This window comes from Podarcis erhardii (assembly GCF_964252035.2).
Source record: "Podarcis erhardii genome assembly, chromosome: 13".
Taxonomy (NCBI): Eukaryota; Metazoa; Chordata; class Lepidosauria; order Squamata; family Lacertidae; genus Podarcis; species Podarcis erhardii.
Window position 1 is genome coordinate 18,880,605 of NC_138502.1, and position 23,142 is coordinate 18,903,746.

General features: G+C 47.7%; 3 protein-coding genes across 3 annotated transcripts; 1 reads left to right on the forward strand and 2 right to left on the reverse strand.

Moving 5' to 3' along the window:
* Positions 1 to 30: 30 nt before the first annotated feature.
* On the reverse strand, positions 31 to 2,315 carry LOC309327901 (DNA-directed RNA polymerases I, II, and III subunit RPABC5-like). The gene is made up of 3 exons (XM_081837529.1): positions 2,175 to 2,315; positions 1,224 to 1,329; positions 31 to 382 (listed from the first exon to the last, which is right to left on the reverse strand). The coding sequence occupies exons 2-3, from the start codon at positions 1,316 to 1,318 to the stop codon at positions 274 to 276; spliced, it is 204 nt and encodes a 67-aa protein (XP_081693655.1). The 5' UTR covers positions 1,319 to 1,329; positions 2,175 to 2,315; the 3' UTR covers positions 31 to 273.
* Positions 2,316 to 3,772: 1,457 nt separating this feature from the next.
* Positions 3,773 to 12,678, forward strand: LOC309327887 (tetraspanin-4-like). The gene is made up of 8 exons (XM_081837499.1): positions 3,773 to 3,932; positions 6,471 to 6,550; positions 7,280 to 7,471; positions 8,186 to 8,260; positions 9,180 to 9,281; positions 9,644 to 9,772; positions 11,603 to 11,686; positions 12,476 to 12,678. The coding sequence occupies exons 2-8, from the start codon at positions 6,482 to 6,484 to the stop codon at positions 12,542 to 12,544; spliced, it is 720 nt and encodes a 239-aa protein (XP_081693625.1). The 5' UTR covers positions 3,773 to 3,932; positions 6,471 to 6,481; the 3' UTR covers positions 12,545 to 12,678.
* A 622-nt stretch (positions 12,679 to 13,300) lies between these two features.
* AKT1S1 (AKT1 substrate 1) lies at positions 13,301 to 22,986 on the reverse strand. Its single transcript, XM_081837535.1, is given in 6 exon segments — positions 13,301 to 14,440; positions 15,630 to 15,778; positions 17,658 to 17,735; positions 21,175 to 21,641; positions 22,345 to 22,457; positions 22,459 to 22,986. Coding segments are annotated over 6 exon segments (1,032 nt in total). The 5' UTR covers positions 22,540 to 22,986; the 3' UTR covers positions 13,301 to 14,296.
* Positions 22,987 to 23,142: the final 156 nt, after the last annotated feature.

Consider the following 23,142-nt stretch of genomic DNA (forward strand, 5'->3'; position numbering starts at 1 on the left):
AAACCCCACGGAAAACAACACAAGAGTAAATTTGTGTGTATCATTCTTTTGGGAACACAGCGCATATGCTCCTATGCACCATGCCATTTATTGCACATCACTGAATGAGACAGAATCCTTCCATTGCACAACAGCACCCTCCAGTGGGAGGTGCCTGGTTTGGATATAATCTGAAGACAGACTATCTATCATCTATTTATCTATCTATCTATCCACCGGGGGGGGGGGTGTCTTCCAGCCTCATTGTGGCTCTGTTCCAGGGTGCCAACACTACTACTTCTCCAGGGGCGCATAGTTCAGCAACTTTTCAATCAAATCCACGTGTGACAGGAGCATCCTCCGACAGCAGTAGCGCTTCAGGCCAAGGGCATCCAACGCATCCCTGAGAGAGGGAACGGAAAAATGAGTGGGTGGTCTCAAGATTTTTGCTCTGGATTTTCTCTCCCTTTCTCTTTCTCCTGACTCGGATTGCCAACCTTTCTGTGGCCCTCTGCTCCTGCGCCTTTGATCAGTGGCCTGCTCTGGATTGGAGACAGATAAATACCCGTGTCCAGTGTAGAGAGTTAGCCAGTTTTATCCAATTTATCCCGCACTCTGAGGGCAGCAGCCCTGTATAGGGAAATGTGTAATGTTTTATTACTGTATTTTTTGCTTCATAAGACTCACTTTTTCCCTCCTGAAAAGTAAGGGGAAATGTGTGTGCGTCTTATGGAGCGAATGCAGACTGCGCAACTATAACAGAAGCCAGAACAGCAAGAGGGATTGCTACTTTCACTGCGCAGCGATCCCTCTTGCTGTTCTGGCTTCTGAGATTCAGAATATTTTTTTTCTTGTTTTCCTCCTCCAAAAACTAGGTGCGTCTTGTAGTCTGATGCGTCTCATAGAGCGAAAAATACGGTATATGCTGGAAGTCGCCCAGAGTGGCTGTGACAACCCAGTCAGATGGGTGGGATACAAATAAAACAACAATAACAACAACAACAACAACAACAACTGGAAGGAGTCCAGAAGCCATTTACGGAGATGGGGGAAAGCAGACCATTAAAACGTTACAGGTATACTAAAAGTTTTCATCCAAAAAAGTCGTGTAGTAAAAGTTATTATTATCTGTGATAACAGGATGGGGGGCTAGATGCGCCTTTGGCCTGCTTCAGCAGGTCAACAGAGAAAGACAAGGTAGAAATCCTAGAAGATACAGCAAAGAGGCAAACCTGTGGACTCACCCTTCTGTGTATTCCGCCTGCAAGAGGCCCAGGTAGGCTTCCCACTTGTTGCCCACAACTTTCCCGCAGGTGAAGCACCGAACTGGGATGATCATTGTGAGGTGGCCTAAAAAGGAATATATTTTGGGGAGGGAGAAACAGGAAGAGAGGCAAGTCACCCAGGCTTCTTCTCTTCCCACCAAAGCTTCCTGGGCTACCTAGCTATTCTTAGTGTTGCAGGAATTTCTCCGTTAATATTAGTTTACAGCAGGGGCCCCCAACTTGAATAAAATATTGTGGGGGTCCAGGTAAGTCCTGCCACCACATAATTGTTCACAGGATGCAGTGCACCCACCAGGTTTGAATGGGAATACTCATCAACTTTGGGGGTGCCTGGCCCCTCAAATATTTTATTGTGGGGGACTCCAGCTCCCACCAACCTCAGCTGGCCTGGCCAATGATGGCCAAAGGTGATGGAAGCCCTAGGACACCCCCCCCCCCTCATCATCATCATCATCCAGCCACGGGTTAACTGCTCTTGCTGCAAAGGCGATCGGGAGGGGGAAACCCCACACCTCTTAGGTTAAGGCCACGCCCTCACCCACGGCTTTTACGGTTGTAAACAGCTTCAGGGAAGGCTGAAATTCAACAGGTGCTGCTTCCCTCTGTTGCTGCGTCTTCCCCACTCTACAAGCTTCACCGGGTGAATCTCTGCCTCTCGTGCCTTTGGAGCCGTCCCGAACAGCCTTCCGCTCCCCTAAGCGCTTCCCCCATTCCTGCTTCCACCTTCGGGAAGTGGGGGCGGCCCTCGCCCTCCCCGGATCTCTCACTCCCCGGCCCCACACATCCACTTTCTCCCGGCCTTCTCCCGCCAGCTCGGCGCTCCCCAGACCTGCCTCCCTCCCATTGGCCATCTTTCCCCCTCGCCCTCCTCCCCGGCCGACCCTTCTCCTTCTCCCCGCCGCTCCCCACCTTCCTCTCGGCCTCGGCCGCCTTCCTCTCTCCCGGGGGTCCCTCGTGGCTCTGGCGCAGCAGGGAGGCCGAGGGCTGGCTTCTTCCGCTGCCCGCAAGAGGGAGACACAAGCGTGGCCGCCGCCGCCGCCGCAGCAGCAGGAGGAGGAGGAGGAGGAGGAGCCCCGACGGCGGCGACGCCCCTTCCTAGCGGAGCCCAAATTTCTTCCCCTTATACGTAAGCGGCATCGATCTGCAAGAGGGGCATCTTGTTGTTATAACATCCTCGGGATCTTTGCTTTTATCCAAGTTTTTTTTTTCTTTCTCTCCGCCCCTCTTTCTTTCTTTCTTTCTTTCTTTGTGTAACATCCCGCCTGAGGAAGAATTCTGGAGAACTCGGAAGTTTGCTTGCTAATTTCATACATTTTGCTTGGCGCAAATAAAGGCATTTGTCCTCAAAATTTGGAATTTTTGCTTATGCGGTTTAAATTTTTGAGAGTGATGCGCATTCTCTCTCCCCGAGATAATGATACCTGGCCTGCCTTACAGGGTTGTTGTAAAGATTGTAGAATATTTATATATATAGGGGGGTTGATAACAGCCACCATCTCAAACAGGGGTTTATTCCGAGGTAAAGGTCCTCTCTTGTGAAATCCTGAGCACTGCCCCGTTACTTTGCTGTGCCCCCGCTCCCCGCATCTGCTATTTGACAATAAACGTTCTGTCTTCCACACGGGGGTCTTCATATGGCAAAGCGCACGGCTTCCTCCAAACAAACCTGAGAACTGTAGTTTACCCCTCTCATCGCTACAATTCCCAGCACCCGTAACAAACTACGGCTCCCAGAATTCTTTTGAAGGAGAGACTGTTCTTAGTTTAAACGCCTGTGGTGTGCAGGCAGTGGAAAGGGTGAATCAGGATTGAATGGAGGGGGGCTGGAATTTTGACGTGTGACCGCTGCTGGAGAAAACCCGTGTGCACGGGGAGCACAAAACCCACAATAAACACCCACTTGGAAGCTGGCAATGTGGAAGGTACAGAAGCGAAGTACTTTACTCCCGAAGTTGCTCTCAGAGCAAACTACTCCTGCACAACAGGAGGTGCTCTCGGTAGTGCTTTGAGCAGAGTTGGAAATCTGAGGCTGTCACGTGCAGCCTGTGTTGGCGTTTACTTAGAATTGTAAACTTGGGAGGGACACGGAGGGTCATCTAGCTTAACCCCCTTGCAATGCAGGAATCTTTTTGCCCAACGTGGGGATGGAACCCAGAACCCTGAGATCCGGTCTCTGCAAGCGTGTTTTAACTCCCTCCCTCCCGCGGGGGCATAATTTGGAAACGTCTCGAAAGCAGAAAGAGAAGTTATTCTCCAATCCCATACAAGTCTACTCCGCAGTAAGTCTCATTGAGCCACACGCTTCTGATATTAATGCGGTACAACTGAGTCGCTTTTCATTGTCCTTTTTTGCGGGGGAGGGGGAAAGTTTAAACAAGAACGGGGGTTCGAATCCGACTGGACGTCTTTGTCTCGAATAGAAACCCGTTTCCCTCCCAGAGCCCCCTGGACTCCTCCCCATAGTCTCAAACACGCCCCACATTACTGCCCCCCTTTCTCCCCTCCCATTTCCTTCCCCCTGTCCCGTGCTGGAATTTGCTCCCCCTCCCTTTCCATCCTGCATCCCATCAGAGGACAAGCAACTTGGAAGAGGTCTAGGTGTCTGGGAGGGGGGCTCCCGCCCCAAATCCACGCTCCCGCCCCAAAGTCTCCTGCCCCGAGATCAAGGTGAGGGGCGCACGGAAATGTATTTATAATTGGGGGGGGGGGAGGGATGTGTCGAACCAGGGATATTTTGATGGGTATAAAAAGCCCGAGGAGACTCCCTCCTTGGGGGGAGGGGATGATTTCTGCTGTATTGCAATATTTTTCTGGGTCCCATAGAACTAATTCTGCCCACCCCAAAGTCTCTTACTTGCAAGATCAGGGGGGCAGCGAGAAATTTGGCAGCTGTAGTTAGTTACTTTCCTCCAGAGGTATTGGTACTTTGTTAAAAGAAAGACGAAAGAAAGAGATCTAAAGGCTCCTTTCATGTTATTTTGGTTTTCTCCCATTTGCCCCCCCCCCTTAGGGAAATAATTTAAGGGAGAGCGGGAATGGGTGTGCATTTTAAAAGCCCATCACAATTTTATGGGTTATTTACTGTAAGGAATATATTTTCGACCAGTTCAGATCCTGGAATTTAACATTCTTGTTAAATCCAGAACGGTGGCGGGTGGGGAGGTTTGGGTCGTGAATTGGGAAGGTGGGTCTGGAATGTGGGTTATGTTTTATTTCTACAGAATGGGTTTTGCTGAAAAAATGGAAAAGGAACTCTGTCGAGTGGCAAAAAGGCAAGGAATGAGGGTAAGGGTGGGGTGGGGTAGCTTTAGCAGGAAAGGCCTACAGGGTGGGGAGCGTTTGACTAAGGAAAACTTGGCAATTTCTTTTTACGTGGTCTGGGGATAAACATTGCCCGTCTTCTTTCTCGCCTTCATGTACCTTCATCTTCAGCACACATGATAGCAGGAGATGTGTTGCCCTACAGGAAATCTGTAATCTGGGCCTGGACAAGGGGACTTTTCCACCCCCAGTTCGTTTGTTGTTTATTTATTTAGCTTTCCCTAAATCAGATAATTTACCTGCTTTCCCACCACTTCCTTAGCCGCTTCGTCTGAAGGGGATAAATCAATGTTTTATGTATTTACAGTTATTTTCCTAAAAAATAAAATTAAACAGTGTTATACTCTTAGTTGTTTTGATACTTAAAACATGGTACGCTCTCCATTTAAATGGGACAAAAAATAATAATAAAACGGTTCCCAAGCTTGACCGCATTCGTATTTTTTATTACAGTAATTTTCAAGAGGAGGTAGGAAACAGGCAAACCTTTAAAGTTAAAAGTACATAAATACAGCATTGTTCTTTTTAAAAAGCAGAGCATATGAACATTGGGAACCAAAAATAACTCCCTCCAGATGTCCAGAGGTTACGATTTAAGGTTGCTTGTGTTTGTGGGGAAGATTTTGCCATTCTCTTGATAGGCCTCTCAACTTTTTTTGGCTGTTAGGGAGCTGCTTGAATTCAAACTCCCCTCAGTTCTGCCTGAATACACAGTTCCCTTGCTGCTGGCATGATATAGAAAGGACATAAGGGGCCATTGCTCCTATGCCCGGCCCCGCAAAAATTCAAAACTATGTCTAATCATCGTCCAGAAGCATCTTTATTTCTGACCAGCCTATTGATTCTGCACACTTTAGAAGCCATAGTGAGACAGGACTGTGTAGTGGTTAGACTTCAGGGAGAGACCTGAGTTCAAATCCCACCTCAGTCATGAAATTTTGGGCAGAACTTAGCCCATCCTACCTCACAGAGGGGTTGCCAGGATGCAATTGGTGAGAGTCCTTTAGCCACCCTTTGCTTTTTGAATAAGATAAACAAAAATTTGTACAAAATTGTACAAACCAATATGCCAGGCCTGAAGGCCATAGCCACCAACTTGTTTGCTTTGATTAAATAGGGGGGTGAACATTTAAAATTTTCAGTACTGTATGTCCAAGAGACGGTCTTTAAACTTTATGTAGAATCCACAAAACCATTTCTAATGCTAACCAGGCCTTGACCTGCCCATCCTCCCAGTTAGGCCTAGGAATTTTACCTTGGCCTGTTCATTTGGGGTCTCCCAACTCTGAAATGCTCGTTTTTGTCTGAGGAAAGGCTTCCTTTCATGTAGATTAGCCTAATCACAGTTTGGCTGAAGTGGTACGCGGGGTGGGGGGGTGGGGGAACGGACGTTTCTCTGAATTTTTTCAGTGAGAGAGACTTCTTTTTATTTCATATTGTGTGAGGGACACTGAGTAACACCACCTTAGTAGTTCTTAATTATAACAGTTGTATCCTATCACCCCTCCAAGGGGATCAAGGTGGCATACATAGTTCTCCCTCTTAATTTTTTTTATTATTTGAATTTAAAGGGAATAAAAACCCCAATAAATTGCTTGTGGGATCCCAGCAGACTTTTTCACCTTCCCTCTCCTCCTCTCTCTAGCTCCCTTGCAGTCCCAAGCCCCACAAAGCAAATTAGGGGAAGGGGAGGAAGCTGCGGGGGAGACAAGAGGAGGATAGAATCCTATTGCATGGACAGCTTTGGATACGTCACTTCATTGTTTTCATAGGGGACCAGGATTGCCTATGAATTTCTTCCAACTGTATTGTAAATGCTCATGTATGAATGTTCCAGAATCACAGCATGTTGTTTTCTTTTGCCCCCCCCCCCCACCTTTCCAGACACATCCACCATGGGGGTCAGCCGCGGCTGCTTGCTGTGCGTTAAAGTGAAGATGTTCGTCTTCAACCTCATCTTCTGGGTGAGTTGCATTGGGTCTGTGCACCTCCCCTCAGACAAGGTTGTGTGAAAGTCAAAAAAATCTTCATCGGATAGCCTTTCTGTCTACATCTGACCTGGGGACTCCCAGGATTAGTGGGAAGGGCTTATGGGCCTGTTATTCACGGCAGGACATTTCTCTTTTAATAAATAAGTAACAAGTTGCCCTACAGGTTTGTAAGAATGAACAAGAGGGAAAGTGCATCTGTGTGTTAAAACGCTGTCATTTTATAGCAAACCAAAAATCTGCCTGTAGACTGCCTGAGAGACCCCGCTCTCCACTATTGGCTGAACCGCTTGTGATGTCACAGAAGTTTCATCGGCCTTGTAATGGGCAAGGGGGTGTCAGCAACAGAATGTTGACAGCTGCTTTATTTGTTCCAATAAAAACTTGGCACAGGATTGGGAGTCAGGAGGAACTAGGTCTTGTTTGTGGGAAGGGGCTGAACTGAGAGCTTTTGCGGCTGGTGAGTGGAGACTCAGCCGATGATCTCTTCCACAACAGCATCCTGGACGGAGGTGGGGGGAGGTGGTACCATCAGAGGTGGGGAACCTCAGGTCATGCACATCTCTCCAGACCTCTCTACTTGACCCTCAGGACTCTGCCCAAGCCACACCCCTCACTAGCCTTGATCTTCACCCTCCTCTAGTGATTCTACATGCCTGGCATGTGTCCCCGAACAGTGATATAGCTTGCCTTCTCTCCCTGTAGCTTGGCGGCTGTGGGGTGCTTGGCGTGGGCGTATGGCTGGCTGTGACCCAGGGCCGCTTTGCCACCTTGTCGTTCTCGTTCCCGTCTCTGTCGGCAGCGGGGCTTTTCATGGCGACTGGAGCCATCATCATGGTTGTGGGCTTCCTCGGATGCTTGGGGGCGGCCACAGAGCACCGCTGCCTCCTGCTGACGGTAAGAGGTATCTCTCCACTGGGTGTTACATTGGGGAGGGGGTGAGTGTAAGAGATTTGGATTAAATTGGTGCAGAGGTGTCTAATGAGATCTTCGGTAGGAGAAGGTGCCCGGCAGAGAAATGGCTTAATTCAAAGCACAGTTTCTCTACAGAACCTATGTTAAATGCAAGAATGCTCAGCCCTGCTTTGGAGCATAGGCAGAGTGCAGTCATCAGTAGGAAGCAGAAAAGTGCATTTCTGAGATGCTGTGGACAAGATGGGATGCAAGAGGTGCATTTTTCTGTGCATAAAACCATTGGGGGCGGCCACAGAGCACCGCTTGTGGGACATCTTGCTTTAGATATGTTGTTGTTTTCAACTTTTCTTCCTGATTGTGACTTGGCTGGCTGGCTTGAGCGATGCAGAGCTGTGGGTTCCGCATGTATCTTTCAGCCATGCCAGTGATCTCTGCTTGAGGCGGCAACATGTGCTATTCATTCAACTGTGGGTGGCTGGGAGGAAGGAGGGCTTGCAGGGTTAGTTGAACCAGAGGGCCTGATTGCATGTATGCGATCCTATGACTGCAATCAAGTATGGAGCGGGGGGGGGGGGGAGTGCGGAAGTGGGAGCACACTTTTTTCAGAGATGCACATATCTGTAAACACAAAACTGTGTTGTATGAGGCTTTCTCCTTCTCCCTGTAATTGCTGATTTGGGTATATCTCTTCCCTAGTTCTTCCTGGTCCTCTCCACCCTCTTCCTCCTGGAGCTGGTTGGGTTGCTGGTTTTTGTCACCTGTAGGGACAAGGTAAGGACCTTCCTCACCCCGTATGTAGAATGAGGATGGTGAGATCCAGTTCATTTGGGCAACCTGCAGTCTGCAGGCCACATTCAGCCATCACAGGCCTGCAGTGCAGCCCACGCCCCTTGCCACTGCTGAGTGCACACTCTGATACAAGATAGTTTACTTAAAGATGCCATTATAATACTGGCAGCTCCCTGTAGCACCCGTGCTCTTAACAGATGTGTATGCAGAGAGGAAACTGATTCAAACCATGAGCCTGTCCCGATTCTCATGGAATGAGGAAAGAGCCCATTGTATAGACCTCATGAATCATCATCCTGCACCTCCCCGCCACACCCCATATACTTCTTCAAACTTTGGGGTCTGCCAAGCCTGCTGATACTTTCCCACTTGTTAATGGATGGTGCCATTTTTGGCTACATTAGGAGCCACACTCAGACATTGAGTTTGCTTGTATCATGTATACGGAACAGTTGCATAGTGGATCAAGTTATTTGAGTTACATGCTTTCTTAAGATAGCAGGTTTTAATTCGTCCTTGGAATTTGGAATAGTGCACCATTTCATTTAGGGTGGTATCTTCCAGAAAGAGGTCTGGAACCCACGGAATTAGGAAGTGAGGGAAAAGAGAAGGGAGGTTTAAAAAAGAGTGGGGGCTGGACTTCAGACTGTTGGAGTGAACTACTTGGCAAAGTCTCCACCCCTAACTTGAATATCGGAGGGTTTCCCGATACACCTCCAGTTTGGAGTAGTTCAGAAGAAAAATGGCAGGGCAGGGTTTCCATCCAACTTTGAATAAGCACCATGAGGGCTGTGCTTGCCCCATCAAGTCGAAGTCATAATCTAGTCTCTGCATCACTCTTACCATCACACACACAAGTGCTGGTGGTCCATTGGGTCTGCTTATTTTGTCCTTTCTCTAGTTTGATAGATATGCCCAGTCCAATCTAAAGGAAGGACTTCAGCTGTATGAGACAGAGGGAAATGTGGGTTTAACCAGAGCATGGGACGTTGTGCAGAATGAGGTGAGTGTTACACACACACACACACACACACGTTTACAGTACTTCCAAATGGTCATCAGCCACATCCTAGCAAATTCAGGCTGCTCAACTAAAGCTGATTTTGAGTTCTTGTGCAACAAACCCACTTCCCTAATAGATTGGGATTTTTTTGCAAGAAAGAGGTGGGGGAAAGGTAGTAGGAAGTGTGCGATGGTGCTTGCATCATGCATTGCCATCTAATCTGCCCACAAACAGGTCATCTGGAACAAATTTTGAGAGCTAAGAAACAGCCAGGGAGATTTTCCCCACTTTAAGCATCCTCATCCCATTTTGGAAGAGCCCCCCGCCCCCGTGTGAGACTGATTTCTCCCCTTGCTTCCCAGTTTCGCTGTTGTGGGGTGCAGAACTACACAGACTGGTTTGAGGTCCGCAACAGAACGTGGGTTCCGGAGTCCTGCTGCTTGCAGCAAAGTGACATCTGCCAAGTGGACAGCGCCAGCTGGTGGAAGGAGGTGAGACGGCAGCAGGAGTTGCCCTCAAGGAACAGAGAATCCCCTACGGCTGTGGGTTCCAAATTGGGTTGTCCACTGACCCCCCTCCAGGAATGCTTGTGTCCTGAGCAAGTGGCAAATGGCTAAATGCAGGGTCTGATTACCGAGGCTGGCCTGCACTAAAACCCTCCAGCAGACCTCTTTCTCGGAGCTGTTGAGGTTGAGAGGGCCTTTGACACTCTGTCCTGCGACAAAAGTATCAGCTTCTGGCTTTTGACCGTAGATTCTCACCTCCCTCTCTGACTATACAACACACTCAAAATTACTTGTGTGCTGTTCTAACTTCATGGCTTATCCCAGTGAATCCTGAGAACTGTCACTCAATGAGGTGCTGAGACATCTCTGTTTTTAACATTTTGTGCATTAAATGTTGAGCTGTCTCAGGAAGGAGGGAATGATGAAACCAGAAGGGGAAGGGGTTCCTAGTCTTTGGTGGTCTACAGACCAGCACATGACTTTTATGAAGCCCCCCAAAATTTCAAAACTAGCTACTCTGTGTGTCTTCTTGCTGTTAGCAATATGCAATAAGACAGAGGGCCTTTGTAGATTGCTTTTCCTGAGGAAAGCGTCCTAGTCCACCCCTCTTCTGATGTTTCAACCCAACTGAGTTTTGGTGACGGCTGCAGCAATGTCTTTGATTGGCTTCATTAATGCCGCTTCTCAAAGCTGTCATGTTAATTTAACTCATCTTTTTAACTGTGAGATTTTCTTGCTCTTTTTTTTGAGCGGGATGGCATATCTGCTTTATGATTTTTAAAACATGTTGTTTATACTTAAAAGTCGCTAATGAGAAGCAGGCTATAAATATATTGGGGGGAAAACAACAACACCTAGTCCAGGCTATAGTATGGATACATCCAATTTTATTTAGTTATCTTCCTCCCTTCCCCAATATATTTTACTCTCAAAAGACTTACATAAAAGGAGAGTGGCGGTCAGCCTATTAGTGTGACCAGTTACCAGCTTGGGTTGCTGCAGTTTTAACAATATAGGCAAATTAGAACAGGTTCAGAAAAGAGCACTGAAGATGACCCGCTGCATGGAAAATAATCCTGGGAAGAAAAGTTGAAGGAACCAGGTATGTTGATTCTGTTTATACTGAGAGGGGTGTGTGTGTGTAATAGCCCTCTTCGAGGAGAAGTGCTGTCACATAAAGCAGAGGCAGGGAACTTCAGGGTCAAATGCAGCCTGCCAGGCCTATCTGTCTGTTGAAATTTTCCTCAGCCTCATCCCTCACTGGTGCTGCTTCGTATCTAGAGTGTTTTTGCCTGACTGTAGTATGTCCTTGAACTCTCCTAATGCCTGTTGCTTGTCTGGATGGAGGACAGAGAGGGGTGACTGTGCAGAAACCAGTCTAGTTACTGTACAGTGGTAAAATTTACCTTCATTCCTTCACCCATCCTAGCCTGCAGCTCCCAGCTAGTTGCCAAGAAGAAAATGCAACCCTCCTGCTGGCAAAGGTTCCTGTTGCAGAAGAAAGGCTTGTTCACTTCAGCCCAGTGGATCAGAAGGGGGGAGACTTTAAGTTATAGGAGCTGATTTGGGCTGACTATTCAGTTTAATACTCAACCCAAATATTCAACTGATTGATGGCAAGCGCAGTTCCACAATGGAACAAATGATCCAGAGTTCCTGCTAGAAACAGCTTGCATGTTAAATAAACGTTAGATTAAATGGAAGACAACATTTTTTCGGTGCACAGGAGTGTGATCAACCCAGATCGGAGGCACTGCCTCTTCTTGCCAGCACTCTCTGGTGACCATATTTGTTTTGTGCTCTATTCCCCTAAAGCCCTGTTACGAGAAGGTGAAACGCTGGCTAGGAGAGAACATCTCAGCCATGGGCATCTTTGCCGCCTGCATCATTGTTGTCCAGGTGAGCAGGAAGGAAGAGCCATGGGAGGGGACACGCCTGACCTGAGCAACTGCTGAGGCTGCTCTGGTGCAACAACGCATGTGCCACCCATTACCATCAGCACAAGAACAGAAGGTGGGGTTGTCTGCAGGGGACCACAGAATAGGATGCAGCCAGGGCAGGAATTATTTCCAACACTGGCCATAGTCCCACAGGGAGTAAATAAATAAATTGGAAGCAACACGTAAACTGGTGCAATCTGTGCTTTCGAAAGGCATCCCCCTTTAGGAGAGAAGACTGTCCAGGAGGATGGTTTCCTGACTGGGAAAAGACCACATAGAAGCTGCCCCTGCCACCTCCAGTTTGTACAAAATGGGCCAAGAAGCAGGTGACTGGGAAGCCTGAAGCCAGGATATTGGCTCATTTAATAGAGTCTATGCAGAGTTAGCCAATATGGGGCCTTTTAGAAGTTGTGGACTACAACTCCCATCAGCCCCAGGCAGCATGGCCAGAGGTCACAGGTGATGGGAATTGTAGTCCAAAATATCTAGAGGGCAGCCCATTGGCTACACCTGGTCTACACGGACAGGCAGCAGCTTTCCAGCCTTTTAGACAGCCCTGCTTGGAGATCCTGGGTGGTTGGACCTGAGACCTTATGCTCAGCCTTCCTACATTTTAGAGGCAGCAGCGAGGATGGGAGTTCAGGAGGCAGCATCTTAATTCCAATATTGTAAGGAAGTGACATGCTGGGCTGGGACTCTTCCGCCCCCAATTTTTGTTGTCAGTCTGACCTGATTTATGTCTCTCCAGGTCTTGGGCATTGTTTTCTCCATGCTGATGTACTGCCAGGTGCGGCGGGCGGAGAAATACTATGACTGAGCCCCATCTGAGTAAATTCTTCATGCCTCCGTCTTTGTGGCTCAGAAGCAGCACCAAGGGGATTCCTAGCTCCTTTAGGGCACCCACTTTCCCTTGCTTCCTCTCCCTTTCGCTTTCTTCCTTATTTGAGAGAGGAAGATACCCCTCCTTCCCTGCTGGGAGAGGAAGATACCCCTCCTTCCCTCTGAAGGACCTCGTTTTTTGCTAAATCTTTTATTGTGCATACCTCTTTTCAGGCCTAGAGTGGGATTATATTTCCTTTCATCTTAGCCTACATAATCCCCCACCCCACCCCTATATTTTACATTGTGATTCTGACACCTACCCGCCCTTTGCCCTTCAATCTTGTTGCTTTTGTATATAACAGAACTATACCAAGCACCAATAAAGCAATTAATCCCTTTTAGTCACTCTATTTATTTCCTGCTGCACATTTGTATTTTGGGCTAGGGGTGAAGACTGACAGCTGCTCAGAGTTCTTCATGCTAACTCTCCATCAGTCCAAATGGCAAGTGATTTTATGAATGAGGCGATCTCCTCTTTGAGGGAGGGGGGATATAAACAGAAGAGGGAAAATATATAATGGGGCATGTTTCTCCCCCTCCTGTTTTGCTCCGCTCACAGGTCTGGATGAAGGTAGCTGGTGGTACAGGAAGAGGTCTTCCACAAAGGCCTGCCATCCCACCACCTTTCTGGAGATGTAACCCGCCCCCCTTCTAACTCACTTCTTGTCAATCAGACAATACAGCAAAAGAGTTGGTAAAAGACAGCTTTTTTTAATTATTATTATTATTATTGGCTTGTAGGTTTGCAGGAAGGAGAAAAAAAATACATCCTCTCCTTTCCAATTCACCAATCATCTTTGGACAAAAATAGAGGGCCAGGGCCACAAAGCGCCCTTGAAAAATCTGATACAAAAGTATTATGCTGGGGCAGCGAGGGGGTGGGTGTAAGATAAACGGAGGGGTGTAGGTGACTCCTAGAGCCGCTTTTACATCCCGCCTGCCATGAGAGCAGCCTCACCTTTGCACCACCCCTCCCCCCAAGAGGGAAAAAAGGACCCTGAAGTACCGCTCCTGGAAATTGGGAGAGAGCTATGCATGGGGAAAGTGGGGGAGGGGGAGGGGGGGCAAGCAGAAAACGACAGGATTCCTTCCCCCACCACTGCTGCCCTGCTCTACAAAGGGTCAGTTAGGTCAAGTGTATAGACAAACCCAGCTTATGTGCAAAGGATATTTTAAGACACTTATTTTGGGAGGAAGAAAGCAAAAAAGGGGGGGGGCTTGGGGAACTGAGGAAGGGAACCCACCGCAGCCAGATGCTGGGGTAGACTAGAAGGGTTGATGGTGGTGGCAAGAACAGATATGGGGGTGTATTTGTTGTCAGTATCCGTCCGTAGTGTTCCATTTCCCTCTTCTATGTGTCAGGGACCCCTCTCAGAAAAAACAACAACTGTACCTCCTCAATTAGATAGGATAGAAGGGGAAAGTGGGACAGAATTTCTGGCGTGGAGAGGAGACAATTGGACCCTCCACGCCAGCTGTAGTGTGGAGATTGAGGTCATCACTTTAATTTAAAGCTTGTGGGAGCTCAGGAAAGTTAGAGTGGGAAAAGAGAGGGGCGGGAATTCGAGTTGTATGGCTTGAGGGGAGCTTCCAACCCTGTCCACCGATTTGGATGTGTGTGTGTGGGGGGGGAGAAATAAAAGGGCACAAACAGAGGAAGGGGCGGGACAAAGGGCCACCAGATCCATTAGTATTTCCGCTGTAGTTTCTGGAAGTCGCTCGTGTTGAGGCGCGGCCGAGGCAGGTCCCCAAACATCTCTGTGCCATCTGACACCCTCAGCACCAGAGCTCGCATGCTGGCAGCAATTTTCTCCAGGTCGGGGGACGAATGCTGTATTGAGGAGCAAGGGAGGGGAAGCCAGGTGGAGAAGTCTTCGTTATTTGTTTTAAATTATTACGTAAGTCAGCAAAACTAGATCGCTCCCATCCTACATCTAAATTCTCTACCTAGAAGAGCTTTTCGACAGAAGCACCCACTGGGAGTCTGGAGGTTCTGCCACCCAACTTCCAAAGTCTATGCATTCTACTCTAAGACATACAACTCCAAATTGAGACTCGGTGTATTTCTTTTCTTCTCTGTTGTCAATGCTTATAACGCAGAACAATATAAAGGCATCAGGGCAGTGCATGACAAAATTAAGCACCATTTAAAAAATAACAGGTCAATCAAGGATGCTTTAAGCCACCATATAGGCCTGGTGGTATAAGAATGTATTTCAGAAACACCTGAAAGTTAACAGGTTTTTTGTTGTTGTTCTTTTTGTGTTCCAAAGCATGGGACTAGTGACACTAAATGGCCAACTCCTAGTGGAAGCCATTTGGCCTTTTTCGTAACCCAAGATAAACCTCCTTCCTTGAGATCCTTCACCTACTTTGCTTTCTGGCTCACACTAGTTGCAAGCGGCTCCAGCACCCAGGCCGCCCCCTAAGTCTCCCTCTTCTCCATCAAACCGGTCTCAGGCATTATCCTTTGCTCAAGCACCATTAAAAAAAACACTATTGCTGATTTTCGCGTAAAGTACACATCACACAATTGTCTGCCAAAATCATGAGGAGGGCGAAAGGGCTGTGGACGACTTACAGGCCTCACCTCGCTCACTTCTGACTTATCTCCCGTTGGCCACGCACATTCAAAGCCTATATTTGCAATCGTAAGAACATGATTTTTAAAGAAAGCAAAGTAAAGCTGAGACTCCTTGCCTGCTGAATTAACGCAATCGACCTTCGTTTCTGTGCATTCAAGCTGCAGCAACAGGATATGTGCAGTCCCAGCCACTTACAAAAGCTACAGTGACACCTGTAGGAACTGGGGGGGGGCGGGTTTGAACTTTTTGCAAATGTGGCCCCAGCATCTTTCCAGCGGCGACCCTACCACCCTGCTGGAAGATGTGTTTTTCTGGAGCTTACCCACCAGCCGAACCCTACACACCTGTCTTAAAAAGGAAGGGGGAGAGCTCTGGAGTGTACCCCCCCCAAAAATATATCTGCCTTTCCAACACACATTCTCAGTTCCTACCCACCTTGCTGTTCTCTTCATCAGAGGATCGCATCTCTTGCCGTTGCTCCTTGAAGCCCCAGATCGGCACTGAGACAGGCAAGGACTTGGCATACTGATGGCTGAGGGGTGGAGGGGCTGTCTGGCCAGGAGCCTCCTCACTTAGACTCCCATCTGGGAGAGAGAAATGGGGGGGGGGGAGAAAAATGGGTCAGAAGGAAGGAAGGAAATAAAAAGAAATGAACCATCAAAAAGTATCCTCCTAGCTACAGGAGGGAGGGATAACATCACTCTCACAGGAACTATGCTCCCATTTATTCCAAATTCCTAAAACTCACTAAGGCAGTGTCTCTCAAACTTGGATCCTCAGCTGTTGTTGGACTACAACTCCCATAATCCCTGACCACTGGTCCTGTTAGCTGGAGATGATGGGAGTTGTAGTCCAACAACAGCTAAGGACCCAACACTGCAATGAAAAGGTTGTATGTTTTTTACAGACGAGTGATGTTGTTTTGCAGCACCCCATGAAACCTCCGGCTTTTGCTGACATAGCATGCATGGCCGGGAGAGGCCTGAAGAGAAACTCCACTACAGGAAGCCAGGCATGCACGTTTCAAGCAAATGTCTCCTTTCTACTGTATAAAGTCCCTGAGATGCCTCCCTTATCTTTTGTAAATTTAGCAGTAACGAAAGAGTGTCAGGCTCCCTTCCGGAAGTGTTCAACCAAGATAAAATCTCCTAAATGTTACTCCTTTCCTTTGCCCACCAGTTCTTGCAAATACTAGATCAAGTGGTTCCCAATGGCCTGAGGCTCTTGTCAGAACAGCCCAACATATTTGCTCTTTTCCCTACCTCACCTGGACAGCAAAATTAGATGCATCTCTAGAAGCCATTTTGCAAGGTTTTTTAGACAGACTCTTCCCGGCTTGCCTTACAGTTTGTAAGATGAACATGGAGCTTCCATGTTCCAAGGCAGTATCTCCAGGTCTGTTGCCGGGTGCTACATCTTAAGAGATATTGATATTTGGAGCCAAGTTATCAGGAGGTGGTCTGCCCACTTGCAAGCTTTCCCGAGACATCTGCTTTGACTTTGCTGGAGGTAGAACAAAAGGACTATGGGGACATTTGGCTGGGAAAGGCAATTCGTTTGTCATTAGGATGCACATAACTTCTGCTGCCACCTCCCTTCAAAACCCTGGTAGAATAAAAAAACTTAATGAATGTATGAAGCAACAGAGCCCTACTCCTTGTACCCATTGTTCACATTTATTGTTTCCTTCCTCCAAGCCGCTCAAAGCAGCAAGTGTGGGGATTGGGGGAGGGTCACCTCTTTTATCCTCATAGACCACCTTGTAAGGTAGGCTAGCCTGGCCCAAGGTCACCCAGCGAGCTTCAGGGCCAAGCACGGATTAAAACCCAAGTTTCTCTGGTACACTCTCACCACTTCACTCCTCTGACTGCTGATCCTCTCCGATGCCCCACAAGGAAGATCCTGACAAACAGAGAGGGGATGTGGGAAAAGCTGCTCCCTCAAAATACCTATAAAGTCTTGAATGACTCCAGGCCTAATGCAATCAGCAGGGACGTGGGTGGTGCTGTGGGTTAAACCACAGAGCCTAGGACTTGCTGATCAGAGGGTCGGTGGTTCGAATCCCCATGACGGGGTGAGCTCCTGTTGTTTGGTCCCAGCTCCTGCCAACCTAGCAGTTCGAAAGCACCTCCAAGTGCAAGTAGATAAATAGGTACCGCTACGGCAGGAAGGTAAATGGCGTTTCCGTGCACTGCTCTGGTTCGCCAGAAGCGGCTCAGTCATGCTGGCCACATGACCTGGAAGCTGTACGCCGGCTCCCTCGGCCAATAAAGCGAGGTGAGCACCGCAACCCCAGAGTCGGCCACGACTGGTCCTAATGGTCAGGGGTCCCTTTACCTAATGCAATCAGCAGTATCTTGGCTTCTTCCACATTTGCAGTCAACATAGTACGTACATTGTGGGAAGCTGGCAGAGGGAGTGAAGAGACTTTAAAAAAAAGTGGGAAATTCAGCTGCCGCTCACCGTCAGTGCTCTCCAGATCAGAGTCAAAGAAAGGCTCATATTCCTGGCTTGGAGAATCCTCGTCCATCACAAACAAACCTGGAAGTGAATTAAAAACAAAACAGAATTAGATCCCGCTGAGTTGTATGCACAGGGACCCCCGATTTGAACATGAGAAATAGCCGTTCTGGGACTGCTTATCGAGCGATCCACACAGTTACGTCCGGAGGAACCCCCCAACCCCCAATTATACTGGGATCCCTCACTAGTTAGGTACAGCTATATTTTGCTTCAAGTTCCATCTCTCAACTGAGAGATGCAAGTGGCAACTGTAAGCAAAGCCTCTTCCCCTTCCTGTGGCAACTTTAAAAACTAAGAAGAACCCATTTGATCAGGTCAATGGCTCCTCTAACCCAGCATTCTGCTCCCAAGAGTGGCCAACCAGATGCCTTGTGGGAAACCTACAAGCACAGGAGAAGACTCTCACATGGTGGTTTCCAGCAACTGGTTTTCAGAAGCATTATTATCTCCAGCTGCGGAGGCAGAGCATAGACAGCATGGATCATGGCCATTGAGAGCCCTCTCCTCCATGAATCTGTACAATCCTCTTTTATTTTTTCCTTTTTTAATTAAATTTTATTAAAAGTTACCAAAAAACAAATAAAAAGAAATAGAACAATACATAACCATACATAAAAACATTTTGTCTACACAATTTTCCAGAATGCAGACTAGAAAAGAAGAAAGACAAAAGATAAAAGAAAGAAACAAGAAAAAGAATGAAGAGAAAAAATACTTTTCATAATCAATTATTCCAAATTCATACTTCAAACATTACAATATTTAAATCCTAATTAAAATATTATAAAAGACTTCCACCGCATTCACCACACGTCTCTTCGTTATCTAATTCACCTTTACATCTGTTCTTCAGTCACTTCCTTTCCTTAAATTCTTTCGTAGTCCATCTAATCTTTGTATTCTCAGTATTCTTCACAAGGTATTCTCAGTATTCTAAGCACAACCAAACTTTCGTGTTTGATCCCTGTTTGCGTAAATATTCATTTAAGCATTCCCATTGTTTCTGTACCATAGTTTTAGATTTATGCCTTATTATATCCGTCAATTTTGCTAACTCCAGATACTCACATAGTTTACTTAACCATTCCCTTTTTGTTGGGATGTTATTTCCTTTCCAGTAACTGGCCACCAGCATTCTCACTGCTGTTTTTGGGTATAGGAATATGTTAATTTTATCTTTGGGGATATCCTTACTCAAAATTCCTAATAAGTATGCTTCTACCCTTTTGTTATATGAAACGTTTATTAATTTTTTAAATTTCTTCATGGATCATTTCCCAGAATTTTTTGATCTCTGAACATGTCCACCACATATGGTATAGAGTGCCCTTCATCTTATCGCACCTCCAACATTTATTAATCGATCTATTCATTTTTTCTAGTCTGTCTATTTTAAAGCCACCTGGGCCAATTTTAACATCATATACCTGCGTGGAACTCCTCACCAGATGAGGAGGTGATTTTTTTATTTTTAAAAAGCATTTCTGATTTAAGAACATACCGGAGGGAAAGGGTGGGAGAGGGGTTGTTTTTTTTCAGTGCCAAGAAGTACAGATTAAAGGACAAAGCATTTGCGTTCAGTCTCTGAAAAATACTGCATTTCTCATTATTTCCACATCAAAATATAAGCTAAAATGGGAGCTGGGATAGAGCCTGGAAACCTGACAGCCAGTTTTGCTACATCTCCTTAAGTGGCACAGAAGCAACGTTACACGAAAATCGTATTTTTCTGCGATAAAATCTGATCGCAATGTACGTCAGCAGTCCAGTTTTCTGGGACGGCAACTGGACCAGCACATAGTTTAAACAATGGGATTCACTATTGCAGGATGTTAATAGTGGCACCAAACTTTAACGTCTTTAAAAGGGGCTTAGACAAATTCATGGAGGATAAAGCTATCAATGGGTATTGGCAGGTGGTGTGTTTTTGGTTTTTAATTTTTCTATCGAAACTTTTCAGCATACAATACAATAAAAAACAAACTGTTCTAAATAGTAAAAAAGAAAAAGCGAAAGGCAGTGGGTGGGTGGGAATACACAGCCCCCTGTCAGGGGTAGATCTTAAACCTTGTCTCACACAACAGCGGGTGGACCCTTCCAGCTTTCACCTGGGAGCATCCCATTCATCTCCCAGGCTCCCACCCTGAGAGATCTTCCCTTCCCTGTCTCTCACACAGGGTCTTTTTCTGTTATCAAACCACCATTCCCACTAAAGTGGTCAATTCCGCAAGTTCTATCACCATAAACACCACTTTGAAACACTTTTGTTTCTAGGTTGTGAGCTTGGGGCTATATTGAAACTCTTTAGGGGGCAGATTTAAAGAGTCAAAAATTATACTTTCAAGTATTGCTAAAATGGTGAAGAGCTCCTCTCTCCTTTGGGAAGGCAAGGATGGTGATGTGCTGTGTGCCTGGATATGGATTCTGATCTGGAAAAAAAGCATTATCCAAAGTTGAGTTTCTGAGAAAGGGGCATCTGCGTGCTAGGTGTCAGGAAACATCCAACAGGAGTGAAGAAAGCATTACTTTGGAAGAAGCAGATTCAATGAGAAAGCCACACCAAAATTTCAGCTCATTATCTCTGTTTATTATCTGTGATCTGAACAAGACTAGTGCATCCTGACCAGAACAGGCAAAATACTCAGGATTTTGCAGTGAAGAAAGAAACACCAAGTTTCTAGGAGTTAAAGGCACACTTTCAGCAGTTTTCCACAAAAGGAAATCTTGATATTGCTATGGATAAACCTCATGCATGGAACAAACCCTTGTTGAGGGTGAAATAATAATAATGACTTTAAACCAAGCATTATCCTATGCAGACTGATTCAGCTGAGCGTTAGTGCTGCAAAGCTTGCCTTCCTGAATTGAAAGAGGTCTGGTGGTTTCCTCTGGGGACACATCCACAGCAGAGAATGCTCCAGGCTACTTGAGAAGGGAGTGTCCTAGCAGCAGCTCCTGGGAGACAGGAATAATGTAGGACACATTCACACCATATATTTAAAGCACTGCGATACTAAAGGGAGCTTAAGGGTAACAACTGAGAGTTGTTAAGAAACCCCTCCTCTTCTCACAGACCTACAATTCAGAGGTCCCTGGGAAGAGGGATTGATTCTTAAACCACTAAGATTTTTAAGCTCTGGGGGAGGAGTGGGGTCTCCCAACAACTCTCAGCACCCTTAACAAACTACAGCTCCCATAATTCTTTGAGGGAAGCCACAACTGTTTCAATGGTATCATTGTGATTTAAACGTATGGTGTGAATGTTGCTTTAATGAATTTACTTCTGGCTGCTGTGACTTTTTGCTTTATTTGTTAAGATGTTGCCTATCACTCCCCATTTTTAGTGATTATACAGCATTGCAATGATGCTACTGTCAGCCACTGTAAGCATTTTAAGGGAAGCCGAGATAAATATTTTTTTTCCCACAAACAAACCACCGACTGCACATAGACGTACCAGTGGTGTCACTGGGATGCTCTCTCCCACCTGGCTGCTCCAATTCTGTCAATGTATTCCTGTCTCCTTCATCGTCTTCCTCTTCGTGCTCCTGGCCTCCAGAAGCCTGGGGCAAGGGCCCCTGGGGGGTAGGTGTCCTGTGTGGGGCAGGCTCATCTGAGGCATTGGTAGAGGGGCAGCTCCTGGAGTAAGACCCGTTGGTGGGACCTGGGCGGGGGGCAGAAGGAGGACGGGCAGCATAGGTAAAGGCGGTGGTCTTGTGAACCACCGCGATATCTTCGAGGTAGCGTTGAACGGCATCAGCCAGAGCCCCACTTCCATGCTGTGCGTAGCTGAAGCCACCAGGGGGTGGGGCCCTGAAGGCGGTGAGCAGCACTATCTCATTGCCTGTCTGACGCCGGTACTGTTCTGCTGCAGCAACCAGGGCCGCCCAGCTTTCCTTGTGGTTATCCGCCATGTTCGTCATCCTACAGGCAAACAAAAAAGAGAAGGGGTACACACATCAATGTTATGGAAATAGCAGCTGGGCAAACGTTAAGGGCTTTAGTTGACTGAAATACGTATTAAATTGGCTTAAGTTATGTGGATGAAACAGTACTTGAGAGGCAACCCAACGACCTTTCCTTTGGACCACACGCATGGACCATATTTGAAGAGAATGGCATATAATGCCTCTTCTAAAGCAGCACCTGCTACCAACTATTTCTGTAAGCATTTGTATCGAAACAAGAATCATTCTTATTAAAGAGAACTGCTGCTTAATCTATCCTGGGCAAACTTTTGCCATTGGGAAGGCAAACTAGCACATTTAAGCAGGGAGGGTCAAGAAGCAACGTCTCCAGGGTCCCCAGAAAAGGGCAAGCAGAAAAGCTACCCCTACCCAGACCCCGGGGCTCTCTTTTTTGGGGGGTGGGTAATAGACAGTGGGGTCCTTTCTAACGGGTCGCAGTGAGGGATGGAAACAGGGAGCCAAGACTCCTGGGTTCTGCTCCAGCAATACGGCAAAACGCATGTTCATCCCTTTGAGGGCGGGGGCGGCAGATCACAATATCTCCAGACAAACAACGTTAACGGGGGGAGGAGGAAGAAGAAAGGGGGTCAGACACAAACACCTTCCCCCCTCCCCTTCCAAGAAGGGCTCCAGAGGGAGGTGGGAAAGGGTTGCATTACCTGCCAGCGCCTCTCAGTTCTTCCTCCGCCGAAGCCTCCCCACCCCCCTCGGGGGCCACCACTCGGAACCCTGACCTCTCACCTTTGACCCTCCCCAGGACACTTATGGGCCCCCCTCCTCCTCCTCCAAACAACAACCGCCTCCTCCTCCTCCCCCCGGAGGCCCCGCCCACTCCCTCTGCCCTCACAAGGCATGAGAGAGGCGCCCGCACGTTTCCCGTTACGAAGATGGCGGAGCTAAAAGAGCGCCGCGCCCCTCCCTCCCTTTTAAGGGCCTGAGGGGTTTTTTCATGCCCGATTCAAAGATGGAGGCCGGAGAGCGAGGGGCTGGCCCCGCCCGGGGCTACGGAAGGCGCCTTCTCCTCAGGCAGTCCCTGCCGCGCTCAGGGGGGAGGGGGTTGCTCTCAGGCAAGGGCCGCAGCCGAGAGCGCCCTTCCTAAAAGTGGACCGGGGGCTTCGAGGCGCTCCGTGCAAGGATGGAGGAGGAGGAGGAGGCTCGGCGCTGCCCCCTTGCGAAAACGGCGCTGCCATTTAACTTCACTCAGGCCTGAACGGCCATTAATAACGGGAAAGCCGCCCATCCTTTTTCTCCTTGGGCGCCTTTCAGCTTGGTGCCTTCGGGGCAGAATCTGCACTTCGCGCGGGGAGATTCCGTTCACGGAGCACTTCCGGTTTGGCCCGGAAGTGGGTGAACCATCGCCAACAGTGTGCGTCGCTCTACCCTTTTCCTATCTCTAGCGTAAATGGCCTTCGCCTCCTCGATAAAGGCGACGGTAGGAAGCGGTTGCCCCTCCCGCT

What these genes read in the sequence shown, in the direction of transcription:
- LOC309327887 (XM_081837499.1), top strand. Translation starts at nt 6,482, where the DNA reads ATGGGGGTCAGCCGCGGCTGCTTGCTGTGCGTTAAAGTGAAGATGTTC. An exon ending in GGGACGTTGTGCAGAATGAG is followed by an intron (nt 9,282 to 9,643) that starts GTGAGTGTTACA and finishes CTTGCTTCCCAG; the next exon opens with TTTCGCTGTTGTGGGGTGCA. An exon ending in CCTGCATCATTGTTGTCCAG is followed by an intron (nt 11,687 to 12,475) that starts GTGAGCAGGAAG and finishes ATGTCTCTCCAG; the next exon opens with GTCTTGGGCATTGTTTTCTC.
- LOC309327901 (XM_081837529.1), bottom strand. Translation starts at nt 1,318, where the DNA reads ATGATCATCCCAGTTCGGTGCTTCACCTGCGGGAAAGTTGTGGGCAAC. An exon ending in CAGGCGGAATACACAGAAGG is followed by an intron (nt 383 to 1,223) that starts GTGAGTCCACAG and finishes TCCCTCTCTCAG; the next exon opens with GGATGCGTTGGATGCCCTTG.